The sequence below is a fragment of the Pongo pygmaeus genome, chromosome 3 (genome assembly GCF_028885625.2).
Source record: "Pongo pygmaeus isolate AG05252 chromosome 3, NHGRI_mPonPyg2-v2.0_pri, whole genome shotgun sequence".
Classification (NCBI taxonomy): Eukaryota; Metazoa; Chordata; class Mammalia; order Primates; family Hominidae; genus Pongo; species Pongo pygmaeus.
Genome location: NC_072376.2, coordinates 190,074,030 through 190,095,355, shown reverse-complemented (window position 1 = coordinate 190,095,355; position 21,326 = coordinate 190,074,030). Strand labels below are relative to the sequence as shown.

Below are 21,326 nucleotides of genomic sequence, written 5' to 3'. Positions count from 1 at the left end.
TTTGAATTAATAATTATTTTGATTGTCTCTACCACCAATTATCTTTACAGTTTCTAAAGTAGTTGTAAAACTCCACTGAAAATTGGCAACAAATATAATAGTTAGTCTAAAATTCCATTTTTTTTCTCTGTTATTTCCTGGCAGCCTCTATCTTTCTGTCACAAGTGACTAGTTAGTTTCAAGGCTTATGTATAGCGCCTTTCTCTCCAGTGCTAGAGAACAATTTCCTGGTCTGTATGCCTTTCTCCTTCTTAGCATTTTTCTTCATTTTATAGACGTTTACCGTATGTCATGGTATAATTTACATACCATAAAATTTACTTACTGTAAGTGGATAATGATTTATGGATGTGCAACAATTACTACAGTTCAATTTTACAATGTCTTTACGATCCCAAAATGTTCCCTTGTGCCTATGCAGTCAGTCTTTGCTTCCACCCCCAGCCCCAGGCAACTTCCAGTTGGCTTTCACTTTCTATAGTTTTGCATTTTCCAGAAATGCCCTATAAATGAGATTATACAAAATGTAGTCTTTTGTGTCTGGCTTCTTTCACCACATAATGTTTTTGATGCTCATTCATGTGGTAGTATGTATCCACAGTTTGATTTGCCGAGTAGTATTTTATTGTATCCATATACCCCATTTTATGTATCTGTATAGCCAGTTGATTAATTTTGGAATTTTTCCAGTTTGGTACTGTTGTGTGTGATATGACTATGAATAGTCACATACAAGTCTTCCTGGGGACATATATTTATTTCACTTGGGTAGATAACTAGCAGTGAAATTACAGGCCATATTATGTATATTATGATTTTTCAAGAAACTGTCAAACTAGCATATGAAATAGTATATATTTTATATTCCTATTAACAATATATATGAGAGTTCCAAGTGCTCCACATCCTCACCTATATTTTGTGTTGTAATTCTTTTGGATTACAGCTATTTTAGTGGGTAAAGGTAGTGATCATTCATTGTGGTTTAATTTACAAAATTTACCCTAATAACTAATATGTTGAACATCTTTTCATGTGTCTATTTGCCATTTAAATATAATTTTTGGTGAAATGTCTATTAAAATATTTTGCCCTTTCTTTTTTCCTTGGGTTGTTTGTCATCTAGTTTATTTGGAAGTGTTATTCCTATATTCGAGATAGAAGGCCTTTATCAGATATATGACTTGCAAAAATTTCATCTACATTTTGGGGTTGTCTTTTAATTTTCTTAATGGTGTCCTTTGTAGAGTAAAAATTTTCAGCTTTGATGTCATGTCTAAGAAATTCACAAGAACAAAACTTCATTTTGTTCTAACAGCTTCATAGTTTTAACTCTTACATTTAGGTATATGATATTTTATGTTTATGAATATGGTGAGAAATGAGGGTTATAAGTATTTTAAGGTTTTTTTTGTTGTTTTGTTTTTGTCTTTGCATCTGGTTAACCAATTGTTCTAACACCATTTGTTGAATAGGCTATCCGTTCCCCATTAATTTGCTTTAGTATCTTTATCAAAAATCTTTTCACCATAAATATAAGTTGGTTTTGTTTTTTTAATTTTGGTGGTTGTTTCTGGATTCTCTATTCTGATCTATCAGTCTATCTCTAAGCAATAGCACACTGATATGGTTCAGCTGTATGTACAAATCTCATGTTAAAATATGATCCGCAATGTTGAAGGTGGGACCTGGTGGCAGGCATTGGATCATGGGGCTGGATCCCTCATGAATGACTTAGCCCCATCCACTTGGTAATGAGTAAGTTCTTGTTCCATTAATTCACACAAAAAATGTTTGTGTAAGTCTGGGAACTCCCCTTCTCTCTCTCGCTCCGCATCTCATCATGTGAGATGCTGGCTCCCTCTATACCTCCCACCATGAGTAAAAGCTTCCGGGGACCTCACCAGAAAAATGCTGGTGCCATATTAAACTGTGAGCCAAATAAATCTCTTTCTTTATAAACTACTTAGCTGGGTTCTGCATAAATTACCACAGTTCTGCATGGCACCAGCATTTGGTATTCCTTTATAGCAATACAAAAAAGACTAACACACACTGTCTTGATTACTGTAGCTTTAGAGAAAGTTTGAGACCTGCTGGGATTTTGATAGGGATTGCGTTTATTTATAGATCAACCCTAGGAGAATTGCCAACTTATTATTGACTGTTTGAATCTATGAACATAGTGGGTCTCTCTATTTATTTAGATCTTTAGTTTCTCTTAGCAAAGTTTTGTAATTTTCACTGTACAGGTCTTATGCTTCTTTAGTTAAATTTATTCCCAAATCCTTTATTCTTTTGGGCTGTGAATGAAATCGTTTTCTTGATTTTATTTTGTGATTTTTCATTGCTAGTATATATAAAATTCAGTTGATTTTTGTATATTGGTCTTTTATTCTCTGACTTTGCTAAACTCATTTATTCTATTAAAAATATTCTGTAAATTCCTTAAGATTTTATACATTCAGAATCGTATAGTCCATGAATAAATAAAGGTAGTTTTACTGCTTTGTTGCTGTTGTTTTGAGACAGCGTGTCACTCTGTTGCCCAGGCTGGAGTGCAGTGGCGTGATCCTGCTCATTGCAAACCCGACCTCCCCAGACCCAAGTGATCCTACCACCCTAGCCTCCCAAATAGCTGGAACTATGGGTGCACTACCACACTCAGCTAATTTTTGTATGTTTTGTAGAGATGGGGTCTTGCTATGCTGCCCAAACTTGTCTTGAATTCCTGGGCTTAAGTGATCTATCTGCCTCAGCCTCCCAAAGTGCTGAGATTACAAGTGTGAGCCACTGTGCCCGGCTAGTTTTACTGCTTTCTTTCCAATCTGGATGCTGTTAGTCAATAAATGAATTAATTTGCATTATTATAATAGCTATAGCCTCCATATTTGATTAAAGTAGTGCAGGCAGATTTCCTTGCCTTGTTCCATATCACAGTGGGATAGCAGTCAGCCTTCCATCAAGTAGGATACTAGCTGTGGGTTTTTCATGGATGTCCTTTATTAGGTTGAGAAAATTCCATTCTGTTTCTAGTTTACTGAGAGTTTTTATCAGAATTGAGTGTTGGATTTTGTTAAATACTTTTTTGTGCTTTTACGTAGGTGATTATATCATTTTTTTCTTTGTTAATATGGTTTCTTATATAAACTGATTTTCAGACGTTAGACTAACTTTGCATTTCTGGGATAAATCCCACTTTTTCATGGATTATAATCCTTTTCTGTATGGCTGGATTCATTTTGTTGTTTTGTTAAGAAATGTTTTGCCTCTGTGTTTCTAAGAAACGTAAGCCTTTAAGAAATTTTTTTATCTCCATGTGTTTCTTGGACTTTGGTATCAAGGTAGTAATGATCTCATTGAATAAGATGGCACATGTTTTTTGTTTTTTTTTTTCTACTATATTTTTGGAAAGTGTTTATGTAGAATTGGTAGTATTTCTTTTTAAAGTTACTTTCTAGAATTCACCTGTCAAGTCCATCTGGGCCTGGGCTTTTCTTTTTAGGATTTTACTTACCAATTCAGTTTATATGTTAGGTCTACTTGGATATAAGGTGAGTGGGTGGAAGATTCTTCCACCTCCCTCAGAGGAAGATCTCTGTAAACAACATATAACTTTCTCCTCTGGTCACAAAGACTCTCCAGAGAAAAAGCTTTCTGTTGCTTCGAGGAGTGTGTGGTGGTGAGTGGGTGGGGTTGGTGGTTAGGGAGTATATGTCTGGCTGCCAGCTATCATGGAACCAGGTGAGACGAGGGGCTTGGAGATTTGCTATTCTCTCTGTAGGCTTTCTCTTAATCCTCTCTCTCTCTATCTCTCTCTTTCTCTCTCTCTTTCAGTTCATCTTGTCCCTAATCATTGCTGTACCTAGGGACCCTGAGTTTGAAGCCCTTGTTTAAGTTTCTCCATGAAATAAGCCTTTAGGATTAAGCTAAGATTTAGAAGATGCAGTTGCTTGACTGGGCAGGGATGGTAGATGGGGGATCTGAAGGACAAATTGGTCTTTAAGTAAACTTCAGTTAATATCTCCATTTTATATCTGTCACTTCATTTTGTGTAGTACCTGCTGAATAAATGTGTCTGTAGATCTGGGGCTTAAGATTAGTTGCTCATATTTATTCTTATCTAAAGATACATGGTATTTAGCTTTCTCTCCTGTGGTACCCCCTCTGTTGATTTTTCATCTTCAAAAAATATACCAATGTATTTCCTTGTTATTTTCAACCCTATTTGTTTTATCTCTCTGGTTATAATTCATTACTCTTATTTTAGTAGCGCTTTGGAAGGAAGTAGAGCTATATACCTGCCTTCAGTGGGCCAAGCTTAACGAGTTACGTCAATGATGTTTTAACACCACAAGGGGAACGATGTACAAATTAAGTATTTCATCCTCACTGATGCTGAATTCATGGTCCTTACCTTCAAATTGACTTTTGGTCACTAGTTTTGCTTTTTCACTTGGTACTTTTTTGCGTTAGGTCTTTTGCAGTAAGCTCTATCCTTATGTATTTTTCACCATTATGTTCTGGTGTGGCAGGACTTTCTTTCTGATGAACTGGGGAGAATATAAACTACTGTTATGATTTTTTTAGCTAATAAGAGGTTGGACCAAACAGGGAAATTCAATAAGGCTGTGTATACAAGAGACATAGAGTGCAGGAAGAAGATTCTTCAAGGTTCTGGACTTTAGATTCCAGAGTTAGAGGAAAGAGAATATATCAATGGTATCCTTATAGAACTCTGCAATGAATTTGATAACGTTTATATAGTATGGAGAAAAAAGGAGTTAGAGATGTAATATTTTAGTTCTAATATAACTCTGTCTTTCCTGTTCATACCCATAACTATTCGACTTTAAGAATGCATTTCTGAAACCATCTGTTTTAATTTACCTCGCATTACATAGAGGAAGAAAAATGCAAATAAGTATTTAGAAGATTTTCATTTAAAAATACACAGTGAAGAGGGTCTTCATTAATATAATTTTCACAAAATAATATTTACATTATTAAAAACTTCTGTTACTTTTTATAAAATCACTTTGAATCAGGCTTTATGTCTTCCTTCCTTCCTTTCTTCTTTCCTTCTTTATTTTCTTCTTTCTTTGTTGCATTCTGTTTTAGTAAGATAGGATTTTTAAAACTTTTCTAATAGTTGACTCTTCATATTTGATTGTAATTGACTGTGAAAATAAAATAGAGAAAAAGATTCAGATTAAAGGAATGTGAAATTCCTATCCTACTATTAATCTGGTTGAAGAGTTTAAATATAAAAATAATTAGTTGAAATGAAAATGTTTTACTGTTTTTTCAATGTTCTTTCTAAAAAGAAAATTGTGTTAATTTTTTAAAATTTCTTGATTCAGACTAAACAGGGAACAACTTCTAAAATAAAACTTTATATACTGAAACAAATGCAGCATTATAAATAATTTTTGGGTAACTATAAGAAGATTGTGATTAAATTACCTTTAATTTTTTAAAAATGTTTTACTTTGAATTTAGGAAATATTATTATTATTATTATTATTATTATTATTATTATTTTATTTTTGAGGCAGGGTCTCACTCGGTCGCCCAGTCTGGAATGCAATGGTGTGATCATAGGTCACTGTGACTTGAGCCCTGGACTTTCTGAGCTCAAGTGATCCTCCCACCTCAGCCTCCTAAGTAGCTAGGACCACAGAGGTGCACCAGTATGTCTAATTTTTTTTTTTTTTTTTTTTTTTTTATAGAGATGGGGTCTTGCTGGTCTCAAACTCTTGGGCTCATGCTATCCTCCCATGTGCTGGGATTACAGGTGTGAGCCACCATGCCCAGCCAGGAAAGTTTTATTTATAAAATTACTTCATGACATGAAAAATGAAAGGAAATTATCTATACCAATCCTCTTCTTTCATTTATTTCTTCACTGAATACCATATGCCTGGTACACTACAAGGGAGAAAGTACATGTGCCCTCCACCACGCCTCGGCTCATTTTTGTATTGGTAGAGATGGGGTTTCAACATGTTGGCCAGGCTGGTCTCGAACTCCTGACCTCAAGTGATCTGCCTGCCTCAGCCTCCCAAAGTGTTAGGATTACAGGCGTGAGCCACCGTGCCCAGCGCTGCTTTGAAATAAATTCTTAAATGGGTTTTAGTTACCCATTTAACAGAGAAATTTAACAGCTCAAGGGCTAGTAAAACTGCAAAATTGAATTTTTGTGTTTTTAGACACAGTATTTCTGGTTAAATAATTCAACTTTGTTTTACTCAACATTGTTTCATAGCAACAAATTCCCTGCCCTGCCACTTTAGTAACTAATCTGGAATTCTTTAGAACCAAAGGCATGTAAGCAAGCAACAAGAAATTCATCTGGAATTAATTGCAATACACAAAGCAGGTGTGCTTCAAAATTCACAAATTCTTTGGGAATAACAAATTCTAAGGAGCTGATAATTAATATTCTTAGCTCTCAAAATAAATAAACTCTTATAAACTCTGTGAAAGGAGAGACCTTGTTTACAAGTAGCATGCCTTGAATATTCGTTGGCACATAGTAGTCATTCAATAAAAATTTTAAAATCATATTTTCCCTACTTTGTTATTTATTTAAAATATTTTATCAGATTCAAGTGGCTTCCTAGTCTATCTGCCTCCTTATTATTTTTACAAATATCATATTTATACTCACAATAGCTTTGCAAAGTATGTTATATTATCTACATTTTATAGATGGGGGACCATAAGCTTTGGGGTGTTATTATTATCACTAACTACATTTATTTAAAAACTTCCTAGGACTTCCAGAATATATATAAGCTTTATTTATTAGTTTGTAGGATACCAGGAGAGACCTTTGAGGAAGGAAGCATCAGATAAGAGTGATGCTTCAAGAACAGTGATCAGCTGGTGTGTATGGGATGCATGGGGAGGGAGAGAAGCAGCAGTAGGGAAAACAATTTGGTCTCACCTGTAATTTCCTACAACAAGGTAATTAAAGCATGAACTTCGGGAATAGCAACAGCAGAGCTGGAGAGGAAAGTATGAGTGAGCTTCTAATCTCATTTGCTGTTTTCATTTACTTTAGCTCTTGTGACATCCCTTACTTTGATCTTCCACCCCTTGAAGACAATCTCAGCGAACCCTTAAATACTCTGGAAACAGGCTTTTTCTTTTTGGCTATAATGCATTGTATTTAAATGTATGGAATGGTATTTGCTGTGATTGTTTTTTTTTATTATTATACTTTAAGTTTTAGGGTACATGTGCACAACGTGCAGGTTTGTTACATATGTATACATGTGCCATGTTGGTGTGCTGCACCCATTAACTTGTCATTTACATTAGGTATATCTCCTAATGCTATCCCTCCCCTCTCCCTCCACCCCAAACAGGCCCATGTGGAGAAATAGGAACACTTTTACACTGTTGGTGGGACTGTAAACTAGTTCAACCACGGTGGAAGTCAGTGTGGCGATTCCTCAGGGATCTAGAATTAGAAATACCATTTGACCCAGCCATCCCATTACTGGGTATATACCCAAAGGACTATAAATCATGCTGCTATAAAGACACATGCACACGTATGTTTATTGCGGCACTATTCACAATAGCAAAGACTTGGAACCAACCAAAATGTCCAACAATGATAGACTGGATTAAGAAAATGTGGCACATATACACCATGGAATACTATGCAGCCATAAAAAATGATGAGTTCATGTCCTTTGTAGGGACATGGATGATGCTGTGATTGTTTTAAGAAAAAGGCTTGTTCATGCCTTTGAGAGCTCTGGGCTACAAGATGCTTAGGAATGTCTCAACTCTAGATGCAACTGATTCTTTGCCAAAATGAGACAGGTCAAGTAATGGTGGCAGCTGCTGATTTTTGTGTTGGCCCAGCACCTTGCATAGGACTGGGCATATCATAATCACTTTGAAAATCAGTAAAACATTATGAGTCCCAGTTTCTGAAACTTTATTCTGTCTTCTGATTTCCTCCACGTTTTCCAGATATATTTCCCCCCGATAATCCTCTTTTTCTTTTTTGACTCTGTCTTTTCACTCAGCCTTTTCTGACAGGCTTAATGGATCTGGATCCTGATTACCCAGGCCTCCAGATCCTAAAAAGGTGTCCTTTTAGGGGAGTAATAAGGAATCTGATGACTTCTTCTTGGAATTACCTTGCATCTGAACACATTGCACTTATTTGAGAAAAGGCTCACATGTTTGGCATAATACTGGTCTTTCATATAACTCCTTGCAGCAGGTAGAAAAATGTATTTCTAACTCTGCTGTGTAAAGGGACATAATTAAATAAAATATACAGGCAAATAAATAAATGGTTTCTTTGCAAATGGAAACATTAGAGGAAGAAAAAAAATTCATCTCCGTCAAATAGTAATAATAAATTCAGCTCAAGCCTAACTGAAAAAAGGAAGAAAAAAAATAATAAAATACAAATAAACTTGAGAAGAACTTGGGACAGAAACCTAGTATAATCAAGCACTGGGCTATTTACATACCTTATTTCACAGTAGCTCATTTCATTGTTTCAGCAGTCTTCATATTTCAAATGAGGAAGTGAGCCTCAAAGGTTACGGAGATAGTATCTGGAGAAGGAAAGATTGAAGCACAAGTAGATCATTGCCCAAAACACATACTCTTAGTGTTATCTTGTATCATACATGTATGGTCCTCCAAAGCTTGTTCTCTCTTAGAAAACTCAAAACTCTGTCAGACATTGTGTTAGATGTGTATCTTTGGGTCTGCATTGTGTTAAGTAGTATGTACATTTGATTGGGAAAATTTAGATTTCACAAAGAATATAGATTTTAAGTGAGTGAAAATATTAAAGTATTCTTTGAGAATTGAATCTATTACACAGTTTAATGACTATTCATTAATATAATTACTGCTGACATGTTTACTATAATTTCCGCTACTACGGCTGTTACTAACTATAGCTATCTTTGAGTGTCAACGTGTACAGTACTAGGCTATGCATTTGACATATATTATTTAATGCCATCAAGTACCCCAAGGTTTTTTTCAAAAGCATAATTGAAATTTGTCATAGAAAAAGAAAACGAAATTGCAAAAATTTTTGTGTATCAATAATGTTATCAAAATTTGTGCTATCACAGGTATACACCAAATAATATGCTGAATATCAAGGGTAATTATAAAGCTGTTATAGTATGGTTTTAGCATAACGTCAGACAAAAGGATCAATGAAACAAATCCAAAAATCCAGAAAAATAACCAACAACATACGTAGTCATGTGGTTCACAATAGAGAAAATGCATTATAAAAAAATGAAAAAAAAACCAGTAGAAAAGTTATTATTATTTATACTCTTAGGCTGAAAAACGCCTTGTTAAAAGTGAATATAAAATAAAATGAAAATATGTGTATGGCAGAAAACACTGCAAACAAATTAAAAGGCAATAAAATAGGAAATTATTTGCGATATACATAATGGATGAAAATGGACTAATACTCTTAAAATATTGCATGAATATACTAATGAAAAAACAAACTGGTGCTTCAGTAGAAAGATGGGCAAAGAACTTGAACTGAATATTAACAAAGAAGAAATATAAATAAATACTACATATTACATGATGGTAAAAGTGAAGGAAACTATAATTCTTTTCAATTCTGGTGGGAGTATAAATGTGTACGTCTGTTCAAGGAGGATGTGGTATTGCAGATTGAAAGGCCTTTAATATATGCTCCATTTAGATAGCCAACTCACTTTGGAATAAAATTTCCTATGCAACAGAAGTGATATAATTCTGTCAGGTATATGTATAAATTCATTGTGCAGCTGTCTTTATAATAATGAATATAAAAAGCAACCTATACAGACAATAATAAAGAATTGATGAGATAATTTATAGTAAAAACAGAAATTAGCACAGAAAGGAATGTAATAAAACTATAAGATGATGATACAGATGTATAACTTAGATATGAAAGGAGGTTCATGATTATGACAAAGTAGGATACACAATTTATATACTACACACACACACGGATCATCTATATTTAAAATATAATCTTTTCACAAAATAAAATGTATATATAGATTGCATATGTGTGTGCATGTAGTGTTAAGAGTAAAAGATATGCAACACAAAAAAAGTTATCTTCTCCAAATTACAGGATTAAGGTAATCATGCTCTTCTTTATACATTTCTGTATTTTAAAATTTAAATGATGAATATATGTAACTTTTTATAAGCAAAGCTAAATGTTCTAAGTAATTATGCCTGAGCATTTTGGGAGGCCATATTATTAGCTATCATTTTACCCTTTCATTTACTTCACTGCCCTGATTTCTGCATCAGTTCCATTTCTGTTTATACACCCTCCACTGATAAAAATGCCTGTTATGTCCATTAAAAGACATGTAGAGAATAAACTAGATTAATAAATTGCAGTAGTTCATGTAATGGAAAATCAGTCCGCAGGGAAACCAACTGCTTTACATGATAAGGTTGAGAAGAAGAATACTCAAACACGGAAGATTATATACTATAGGATTTCACTTACGTAAATTGAAAAACTAAAAACTGCTTATGTTGGTAGAAGTCAACAATTCTTGGTTACATTTTGTGAAGAGAAATGAGAATAAAGATAGCTTCTAAGATGTGGTCAGTGTTCTGTATCTTGATCTAGATATGATTATAGGGATTTTTTCAGTTTGTAAAAATTCATCACACCATATAGTCATGATTTGTTCTCTTTATTCATTAATTAGAAGGTTTTTTTTTCAAAATGGCATCTTTAATACTAATACTACATTTAATACTAAACAGCATTCACATACATCGATTTTTGAAATATCAAAGAAGAACAGAAATTTTATGAAACATAAATATTTTAATAACACATTACACTTTTTAATTTCAAAAGAATTTTATGAATAAACTTTTTGGAAAAGATATTCTAAAGTTGTTTTTGAAATCATAGGCAAGCAAAGGAAAATAATTTTGAAACGTTTTATATTGACTTACCTAGGAATACTGTGTCTGAACTGCTCCATTCTCTTCTCTTTATGAAACAAAGGAACACTGTTGAGAAATGCCTATGTAGAAAGAAAATAATATATTACCCTGGTCAATAAATAATTCTCCCTAAGAACATTTACTAAGTTTAGTTGCTGGTGGTATTTTAGATTAACTCATTCTGACATTTCTACGTGATTTTACAGGGTGAAATTCAAGCAAATTTCAGCTTTCTGATGTGTTAAGAGGCTAATAAATTACCTATACAGCTAAATTATTGCATCTGACAAGGCCCACTCTTACCTAACTGCAGGGTTTCCCAATAGCGGCACTATTGACACATTAGCCTGGATAATTCCTTTTTTTGTAGGGGAATGTTCTGTGCCTTGTAGAATGATTAGCAGCATACCTGGCCTCTACTCACTAGTGCCACGATCCTGAAAAGTGAACAAAAGGAGCAACAGGGGACTGTGTGATTGGAAGGTTGGGGGAGGATCTATCATTGCCAAATCAACCCTGATTTGAGAACCATTGCTCTACTGTTCTATATGCTGGAATGTTCAAGTAATCAATTTTAGTTCCTTGGAATTGCCTTAATATTCAGTGAATAATTGCATTTGTTATTTTGTTATTTTTGGCTTCACCTACATAGTACTGTTTTTGCAGTCATATAGGGAAAAAGGTTTGAATTCATATCTCTGAAGTTATTTTGCCACTTGCCAAAGTGAAGTCAATGAGGATCCTCTTCCAGAAGAGTCAAGCAAGTAGTTTTCAGTGCAGGAAATCAGTGCGTATAAAGTACTTTGTTTTCCAGTGTGTTGATTGCGCAGAAGTAACTCTGTCTACTTTGGTATTATGTTAGAGAGTAAATGAATATTTAAAATTTCCTAAGAGCCTACTTAGATTTTGATAATTTTTTTTGTTTTTTCTTTAATTAAAACAGGTAACAAACTAAAAAAAGTGACAAAAAATAAGATTTTATGCTGTTAATAGATATAAAAAGAGTCTATTCTCTATTATGGTATTATTTTCAACATTTGCGATAGAACATTTCAGACACAAATTCAATTGAACATTAAAATTTAAAATTTCCAATTAGAAACTTCCAATATTAAGCTGAAATTTAAATATCTAATTCCAGGGTTCCCCATCTGTGGCACATCTGGTTGGTGTAGACACGGATGATGGGTGACCTGAGGGTGAAAGACTCTTGACTCTCACACCTTCACTGAAACATTAGGTAAAATGGTTTGCTGCGGTTATGTGAAACATTTATAAATCTCTGTTCCTTAGAAGGATACGTTTGAATTTCCATATTTTGATGACTCTCTATCAAAGGGGGATTTTAAAAGTGAATTATATAACTATGTATTGGAAGGTTTCTCAAATCCAAAATTTTGTTTATTCTGCCACTTTACCCAATTTTTTCTTAAAAGAAAGTATTTTTAAATAATTAGAATATATTTTTAAAATGTACAAATTTGCCCACCATAAATAGCTGAAGAAAATGAAAGAACCTACAAGTTCATCTGTTATACAACTGCCATTTTTAAATAGGAAGGAATGAGAATATGCAAGTTTCTTTGCTATTTTAGGGGAAGAATAACTCAGCAACTAATGGTAGTATGCAGTTATTGACTTTGGTAACTACTTATGAGAGCTTAATGCCAATTGACTATTTGTTTTCTTAGGACACAGAGATGATGTGTATAATGAATAATATGATAAATATTTCATTTTAAAACATTTTAGTAAATTTCTTACATTATTAATCTGACCATTTGAGCAAGTAATCCTCCTTATGCTTTACCTTATAAAATTATCTGTTGTAATGTACATTTTTTCAAATTTGAGGTATTACTTGAGTCAGACTTTTAAAGATAGTATATGGACAGTTAAAAAATTCATAAACTTTTAAAGATATGTGGACAGTTAAAATTTATAAACATTCCTTGTTTTCCAGTTTGAACATTAGGTTATTTTTTTCTCCTCTCCACCAAAATACAGATATATTGGACAAGTAACCAGACTTGCCTGTGACCCTTTGTGGCTACTTCATGAAAATATGGTACAGTTTGAGTATCCCTATTCCAAAACTCAAAATCCAAAGTGCTCCAAAATATGAAACTCTTTGAGTATTAACTTGACTTTCAAAGGAAATGCTCATTGAAGCATTTTGGATTTTAGATTTTTGGATTAGGGTTGCTCAACCAGTAAAATACAACTATTTCAAAAACAAACAAACAAATCCAAAATCCAAAACACTTTTAATCCCAAGCATTTGGGATAAGGATACTCAGCTTATATTGTGATCAGACCTTTCTTTTGATCTATTCTTGCCTATTATTTCAATTCTGATTATTATTATTTGATGAGTATATGCTCCTAGGTAAAAGAACATTTTTCATAATTCAAGTCTATGCATTTCCACGTGATTTTCAACTTCATAAAATTATTAAATGTGTCACATTTATATATAACATGGTCATTAACTTAAGATAGTTATTTGAAGAGACTGTTGGCATTGGTTTTATAGATTTTTAAAAGATTTTTATAGATTTTAAATGCCATTCATTAGCAAGTCCAGAACCATGAATGGTATTAATCCTAGATGCCTCTTCTGCTTCCCACTTATTACTGACTCTCTGGGATATTACAAGTAGGACAACTTGCATGCACTTGTGCCTTCTCCCTAATGGGCGTCTGCACAACCCCAAGTCAAAGTAGAGAAGCAAGAGAAAAATTAATTTTTTTAAAAAAACAATAATTATGTGTGTAAAACGTGAAGTTGTCAATTCTCCCCTAAGTGCTCACCTCATATTATGAATCTTCATAACCAAAGAGAGTTATAGAGTGCAGGAGAAACCCCAAAACTCTTTGTCATCTTGTAATTTCTCCCAGAAAGAGATACCTTGTATCATCCTTCTTCTGTTAAGTCAGAAGAGAATGCCTTTTAGGAATCAGGAATGACTCCTGATTTTCTGTAGCTCCCTGACGTTGTCATTGCACACTCAGCTTTGGCTTCCATAGCATCTCAGACTCCTCCACTGAATATCATGTAGGTTGCTGTTTGCTAATGCATAAATGCTGACGATTACTAGTTACTAGTACCTCCTAATTGATCCATCCAAGTTGGAATGCAAAATTAGATTAACTTTTACATTGGTTGAAGTTTTTATTACAGTTTAGTATCCATTTGTAAGGCACTCTCTATTTTAAACTGCACCAAATCCTTTGAAAGATAAAGGAATATATTAATATTCAAACAAATGACCTCAATGTTCTAGAAAACATTGGTGTACATGAGGCTCAAGAAAGCATTAGGAAGGAACTTGACTTTCATATGCATAACACTTCCACTTGAAAGATTTTGGTATGTCTGTGGCTCAGAACTCGTTCTAGTTTACTGGGGCCTCTTCAGATTCTTCCAAACTAGAATGTGAATGTGAATGTTCCATGGTTAGGTGGTAAACAGTCCTGTCACTATTCACTGAGATATTCACTAAACAACCCTATCAGTTAGGTGACAATGCTCACTTCCTAGGTTACTAGTCATTTAGAGTGAAAATGCTGAAGACAGATCTGAAGAAGAACTTGGACAGTACTGAGGTAGAATAATGGTGTAAAAATTTCAATTCATCTGATAATCTCTGTACTGTGCTTTTGTTCCCTAAGGATGTTATAATGACAATTCCACCCTGGCGACAAGAGTCATATTACACTTGTATATCAAATGTCTATTTGGATCACCACAAAAACTCTATGAGAAAGATATTGTTATTCCCATTTTACAGAGTAAAATGAAGTTCAAAGAGAGAAGTCTAATCTTACTCAATTAAATATGATCTGTAGCAAAGATAGAAATCTGTTTTTTTTAATATACTTTAAGTTCTGGGGTACATGTGCACAACGTGGAGGTTTGTTACATAGGTATACATGAGCCATGCTGGTTTGCTACACCCATCAACTCGTCATTTACATTAGGTATTTCTGGGTCTTCTGATACTAAAGCTTATTTTTCTTCCACACCAGTATAATAATTACAGTCTAGTGAGAAAAGGCGAATTAATTGCTCAATCTTCAAGCCGTTTTTATTTCATTTGTCTGCCATAGACTACTTTTGTCAATGATTAGTATAAATTAAATAATATATAAAGGCATGCTCTATGCAGAAATAAGAGCAGTGAAGTAAATGAAAGGGTAAAATAAGAGCTAATAATGTGGCCTCCCAAAATGCTCAGGTATGACTACTTTAAACATTTTGTTTTGGTTATAGAAAGTTACATATATTCATCATTTAAAATTTAAAATACAGAAATGTATAAAGAAGAGCATGATTACCTTAATCCTGTAATTCAGAGAAGATAACTATTTTTTCCTGTTACGTATCTTTTACTCTTAACACTACTTGCACACACATACACAATCTATATATAAATTTTATTTTGTAAAAAGTTTATGTTTTAAATGTATATATGATCCTTCTGTGTGTGTATGTAGTATATAAATTGTGTATCCTAGTTTGTCATAGAATATATCATGAACCTCTTTGCACATCTGTTATACTTCTATATCAACATCTTACAGTTTTATTACATTCCTTTCTGTGCTAATTTCTGTTTTTACTATAAATTATCTCATCAATTCTTTATTATTGCCTATATAGGTTGCTTTTTTTTTTTTTTTTTTTTTTTTGAGATGGAGTGTCACTCTATTTCCCAGGCTGGAGTGCAGTGGCGTGATCTCAGCTCACCGCAACCTCAGCCTACTGGGTTCAAGCGATTCTCCTGCCTCAGCCTCCTGAGTAGCTGGGATTACAGGCACGCACCCCCACGCCCAGCTAATTTTTGTATTTTTAGTAGAGACGGGGTTTCACCCCATTGGCCAGGCTGGTCTCGAACTCCTGACTTCCTGATCCACCTGCCTTGGTCTCCCAAAGTGTTGGGATTACAGGCGTGAGCCACTGTGCCCTGTCTGCTAGATTGCTTTATATATACACTGTCATATAGACAGCTGCACAGTGAATTTGTACATATACCTGACAGAATTATATCACTTCTTTTGGATAGGAAATTTTATTCCACAGTGAATTGGCTATCTAAATGGAGCATGTATTAGAGGCCTTTCAACCTGCAGTCCCACATTTTCCTGGAATAGATGTTCAAATTTATACTCCCACCAGGATTGAATAGAATTATAGTTTCCTTCACTTTTTCCATCATACAAGTATTATTTATATTTCTTCTTCGTTAATATTCAGTTCAAGTTCTTTGTCCATCTTTCTATTGAAGCACCATTTTAATTTTTCGTTAGTATATTCATGCAGTATTTTAAGAATATTAGACCATTTTCACCCATTATGTATATTGCAAATAATGTCCTACTTTATTGTCTTTTGTTTGCAGTGTTTTCTGCCATACAAACATTTTATTTTATATTCACTTTAAAAAAGGCTTTTTCAGCCTGAGAGTATAAATATAATAGCTTTTCTACTTTTTTTCATTTTTAATATTGCATTTTCTCTATTGTGAATGTTATGCTTATGTTTTTCTCCAGCTGATCTATTGAAGAAGAGCGTTTTTTAAATAAATATAAATATTGTTATAGTTATTTCTCATTTCGAAGTTTTACAGTACTAATTTGTTTGTCTTAAAACTTCAAATAATACTTAATTCAAAATCTCTGTCTACCATCATCCCTTTCTTAACAGTTTGGTGAATATCTTTTATTATATTTTGTAACGATGTATTACAGCTCCTCTTGCTAGGCTGAACGTGCAGGCCTGTTCTGGAAATTGATGTGATCAGTCTAGGTCACAACCTGTCTTTAATCCCAGCTGACTTGTAGCAGAGAGTTCCAGGAACCTTCCAATCACACACAGGTCCCTATTGCGCCTTTTCTTCTAGGGCTATTCAACAAGCAGAGACAAACAAAAACTGATCTGTCACATTTTACCGCAGGTAACAGTGACCACAAATACACCTGTACACTGTTTTTTTCCCAACATTATTGAGGTGTGACTGACAAATAAAAATGGTATATATTTAAGGTATGTGATGTGATATTTTGCTGTACATATGCATTGTGAAATGATTATCATAATCATGTTAACATATCCATCACCTCACATATTGTGTTATTTTTATAATCACTTTTATAAATTTTCCCTTTAGTAGCAACCTTTTTAGATTCTGAAACACTTTTGAGTTTTGAATTTTGTGTCATAAGTGAGTTTTTTTGGCAAATATTTTATAAACATCTAATTGGGAAACTGTGAGAGGATGTTTTGTAACTTTCATTTAAACTAAGATCTCCTCTCCACCTCCACCCTTCCCGTATTCAGTAGATTTTCTATGACTGTATGGTGTATCAGGAATCATCCCATATACTTCAGAAAGTAATGGCATAATATAAATATTTTTCTAACATAGACCTATAGAGATTAAGTGATATACTCAAATCACACCATAAATGGTAGTGAAAGGGTAAACTCAACATTCACAGCCAACTTCATTATCTAATAGGGAACAACACATTTCATATTAATAATTGACTTTTATTTTTAGGAGGCTCTGTTATAATGAGATTAAAAAATGAGATTAGATTATGTTTCTCAATATATGGTACAAAAATCGCTTACATAGAATAACTTGGATTATTAAAAATAGAAGTGAAAAATACTTTTCAGATTAAATAAGATTTCAATTTTAAGGCAAATATGTTCATTTTGTGCTCAAAAATTAGACAGGAACAACTATAATTTGTTAAAATGTAGGTTCTTGATCCACCCAAGAAACCATGGAGAGGTGGGGGACAGTTACCTGCATTTCTGACAGTTAGTTCATTGACTCTTGTTCCCACTAAACTTTGAGAACTAATGTCCAAAGTATTTACTTACATACTTATATTTAAAAGCTGGGATAATCATGACAATATAAAATAAACAATTGATGTTGTATTTTACTTGGCAGATAGATAAAGCTATACAAGTTTCCTTTTTCCTAATTCTAAAGTATAATTTAGAAAAAAATTGTATTTGTTTCTTAGATATGGTAACTACTAAAATATAATTTGGAATGTTCTACTTAAATGAGTACACTTATATATGCAGTTAGCCGTCAATAAGATTTAGTGTTCTCTAAACTATTTCATTTCTATGAAGGTGGTATTAATCTTGATGATAAAATTTTCTTTTAAATATTGAGAGATTCTGCCAAAATATAAATCTTACTGTGACAATGTTGTTGAAATTCCTTTCTTCATATGATTATTTGTTCTAAAATAGCTCCCATGAAAGTAAAACTCCTACTCTCAAGCATCCTGCTTAAGCATATTGTATTGTTGCTGGTAACTAAAAATAAAGCAAAGCATTAGGGTGGATTTCAGGGTAATTTTATCTGTTTAGTAGAGTGATACAAATGAATAAATTTTCAAACATACAAATTGACCAATTATTTGAAAGAGCTATGAATAAAATGAATAAGCTACCTTAAAATTATTTTAAAATTATATCACAAAATTTTTTTCCTTACAACAAAATATACACTTTTAATTGTTTTGGTTCATACAAATTAAAATATAAATATAATTTTACCAAGGAAAGTGAAGTAATTTAGGAGTAATTAATAATATTTGTGTTAGGGAACGGAGCGTAGATACTATTAAACCTAACCATTTTATAGTGCATTTGTTTCTAAATCCCTTAAGCTGGTAAGTCATTGATCTTGCATTTTTCTTTGACAGGCTTATGCAAGCAAAGATCTGGAGGAGCAGTTACGTTCTGTGTCCAGTGTAGATGAACTCATGACTGTACTCTACCCAGAATATTGGAAAATGTACAAGTGTCAGCTAAGGAAAGGAGGCTGGCAACATTACAGAGAACAGACCAACCTCAACTCAAGGACAGAAGAGACTATAAAATTTGCTGCAGCACATTATAATACAGAGATCTTGAAAAGTAAGTATGGGAAATAAAATGTATAAGAAGCCTTATATATCAAACCAGTAGAAGTTGCCAGCCTGGTTCTTTAATTTCAGTGTTTGTATCACCAAATACACCTTTAGGGTGGAAAGCAAATAGAAAATAAAGAATTACTTCAAAATACAACATTTTATGATTTCACTTTGAGTATTAAGACGACTTCATAAAATACAAGATAGATAGGTCCATGCATAAAAAACGCACATTTATTTTTTCAGGTGATAGCCATTGGAAAATTTTTAAAACAGATGGCTATATTTTACACACTCTATCTGTTGAATAACTTAAACATTCTTTATCTTCTCAAATAATTATACCTTAATTTCCTATCTGATTTGGATTGAGAAATGCTTCATTTGAAATCACCTTTTCAGATGTCACTTGTTGCCTTGCTGCTTCGTAGATAACTGGCTCAGAGCGGGACTTAAGCTGATGAGCTATCTAGCATAAAGCTTCACAGAAAATGATCATGTTGCATAAAACGTCATAGCATCAATTGGTGGGGTAGGACTGGGCACAGAGGTTCATGTCTGTAATCCGAGACCTTTGGGAGGCCAAAGTGGGAGGATTGCTTGAAGCCAGAGTCAGAGACCAGCCTGAACAAAACAGCAAGACCTCATCTCTATTAAAAAATTAAAAAGTGGTGGAGTAATTTAAAAACATACTTGCCTTCAGTTGGTAGCTCTTAATCGCTATAAAAGTTTGATATTGGAAAGTATTTTGAGAACAGAGGCAAACAAAATGGCTTCATGGTTGTATAAACAATAGTTTATGTCCTTTTCCAAAAATTCCATTTTAGGGGAAATATGGGATAAATAAACTAGTATACTTAGGAAGTACATTATTTGTCATGCAGAATTTAAAAAGTCGACAGTATTATAGGTAAGCTACTAACTCATCAGAAAGAAAATTCTAGAGGAGAGTTAAAAGGGATAGGAAACATTGACTTTGCTGAAGAAAGTTCAGAATGAGTCCCAGTTGGTGGAAAATAGCCTTGCATTTCACGTAGCTGCAGCCACATTACTCAAGGTTGCCAAATAGTCTGCCTGAAAAGAATGTTTGACTTAAATCTAAAACCATAGTTGTCTTCTCATATGCAACTCAGTTTTAAAGAAAAATAAAATTATATTTATATTTGCATTGAGAGCACAAAAATGGCTCATACTATAGAGAATGAACATGACTCTCTCTGCACATCTTATAAACATTCATATATTAAATTACCATTTTCCTAAGAAGGAAAAACCAAACATTAGTGTTGTGGGATATTGGTGTACTTTTAATAAAGCATAATGCTAATTTTGCTTATTGCCTAGCTATAGAAATGAGTTTAAGAAATATCCTTAGCTTGTCTTTTCAATGTTATATCATATTCTCATTCACAAGTCAATTTGGGATCCCATCAGCTGTCTCTTTAGTTATATATTGAACTTAAATGTTAAAATCTGAAATGAATGTGAGTGATTTGCAGCTGCTGTGGGCTTTTTTATCTTGGTGGTTTCCATAAAACTTACTGATTTCCCTATGACTTGACAGGTATTGATAATGAGTGGAGAAAGACTCAATGCATGCCACGGGAGGTGTGTATAGATGTGGGGAAGGAGTTTGGAGTCGCAACAAACACCTTCTTTAAACCTCCATGTGTGTCCGTCTACAGATGTGGGGGTTGCTGCAACAGTGAGGGGCTACAGTGCATGAACACCAGCACAAGCTACCTCAGCAAGACGGTGCGTATTGCCCATTCCTGCTACCCGCGAGAGCCCCCTCAATCAGAAGCTTTAACTTTGTGGATGATGTGTTTAAACTTCTGGTTGGTTTAAAGTAACTTGGTTCAACTCAGCGTCTCTTATATTTTCTTTAGGGGAATGAAGTCAATTTTTCAGTATTTTGTGTTTTTGACAAGACAGTGTCACAAAGAAAGTAATTGATGCTTTATTGCTTTACCAACTCTTCATATAGTGGAGTCAAAGCCTCATGAAGAAAACAATAAATATACATATGTATGTGTGTACAGGTATGTGTGTATGTGTGTGTTGATCTTTAAGAATAAACATGTTCATTTGGTGGTAAAATACTTTTAAATGGGTAAGTTTTCAGATGGTGGAGGTAACAGTGCCAACAGTATTCAAAATGTAAAATTAAATACGTGTGTTCTGTGAAATAGTGGTATAGTATTGAAATAAGCCATCTCACTGAAGAAATTCATTGTCTTCCTGTCGAAAGCAAAGGAAATAACTCTGACACTAAATCTCAGATGTTGTGAATAAACTGGGAAGTTTATCTCATTACATGGTAAGCTTCTGATAACCAGGAAATGTCTCTTAAGGTTGGCTTTGGATCAGGGATT

General features: G+C 33.6%; 1 protein-coding gene across 1 annotated transcript in view; it reads left to right on the top strand.

The window, feature by feature from the left end:
• Nucleotides 1-21,326, top strand: part of VEGFC (vascular endothelial growth factor C) — a 121,767-nt gene that overhangs the window by 63,081 nt on the left and 37,360 nt on the right. Inside the window, exons 2-3 of the mRNA XM_054486163.2 lie at nt 18,742-18,955; nt 20,516-20,706. Coding sequence (XP_054342138.1) covers nt 18,742-18,955; nt 20,516-20,706 — 405 coding nt within the window. The remainder of the gene's footprint in view (nt 1-18,741; nt 18,956-20,515; nt 20,707-21,326) is intronic.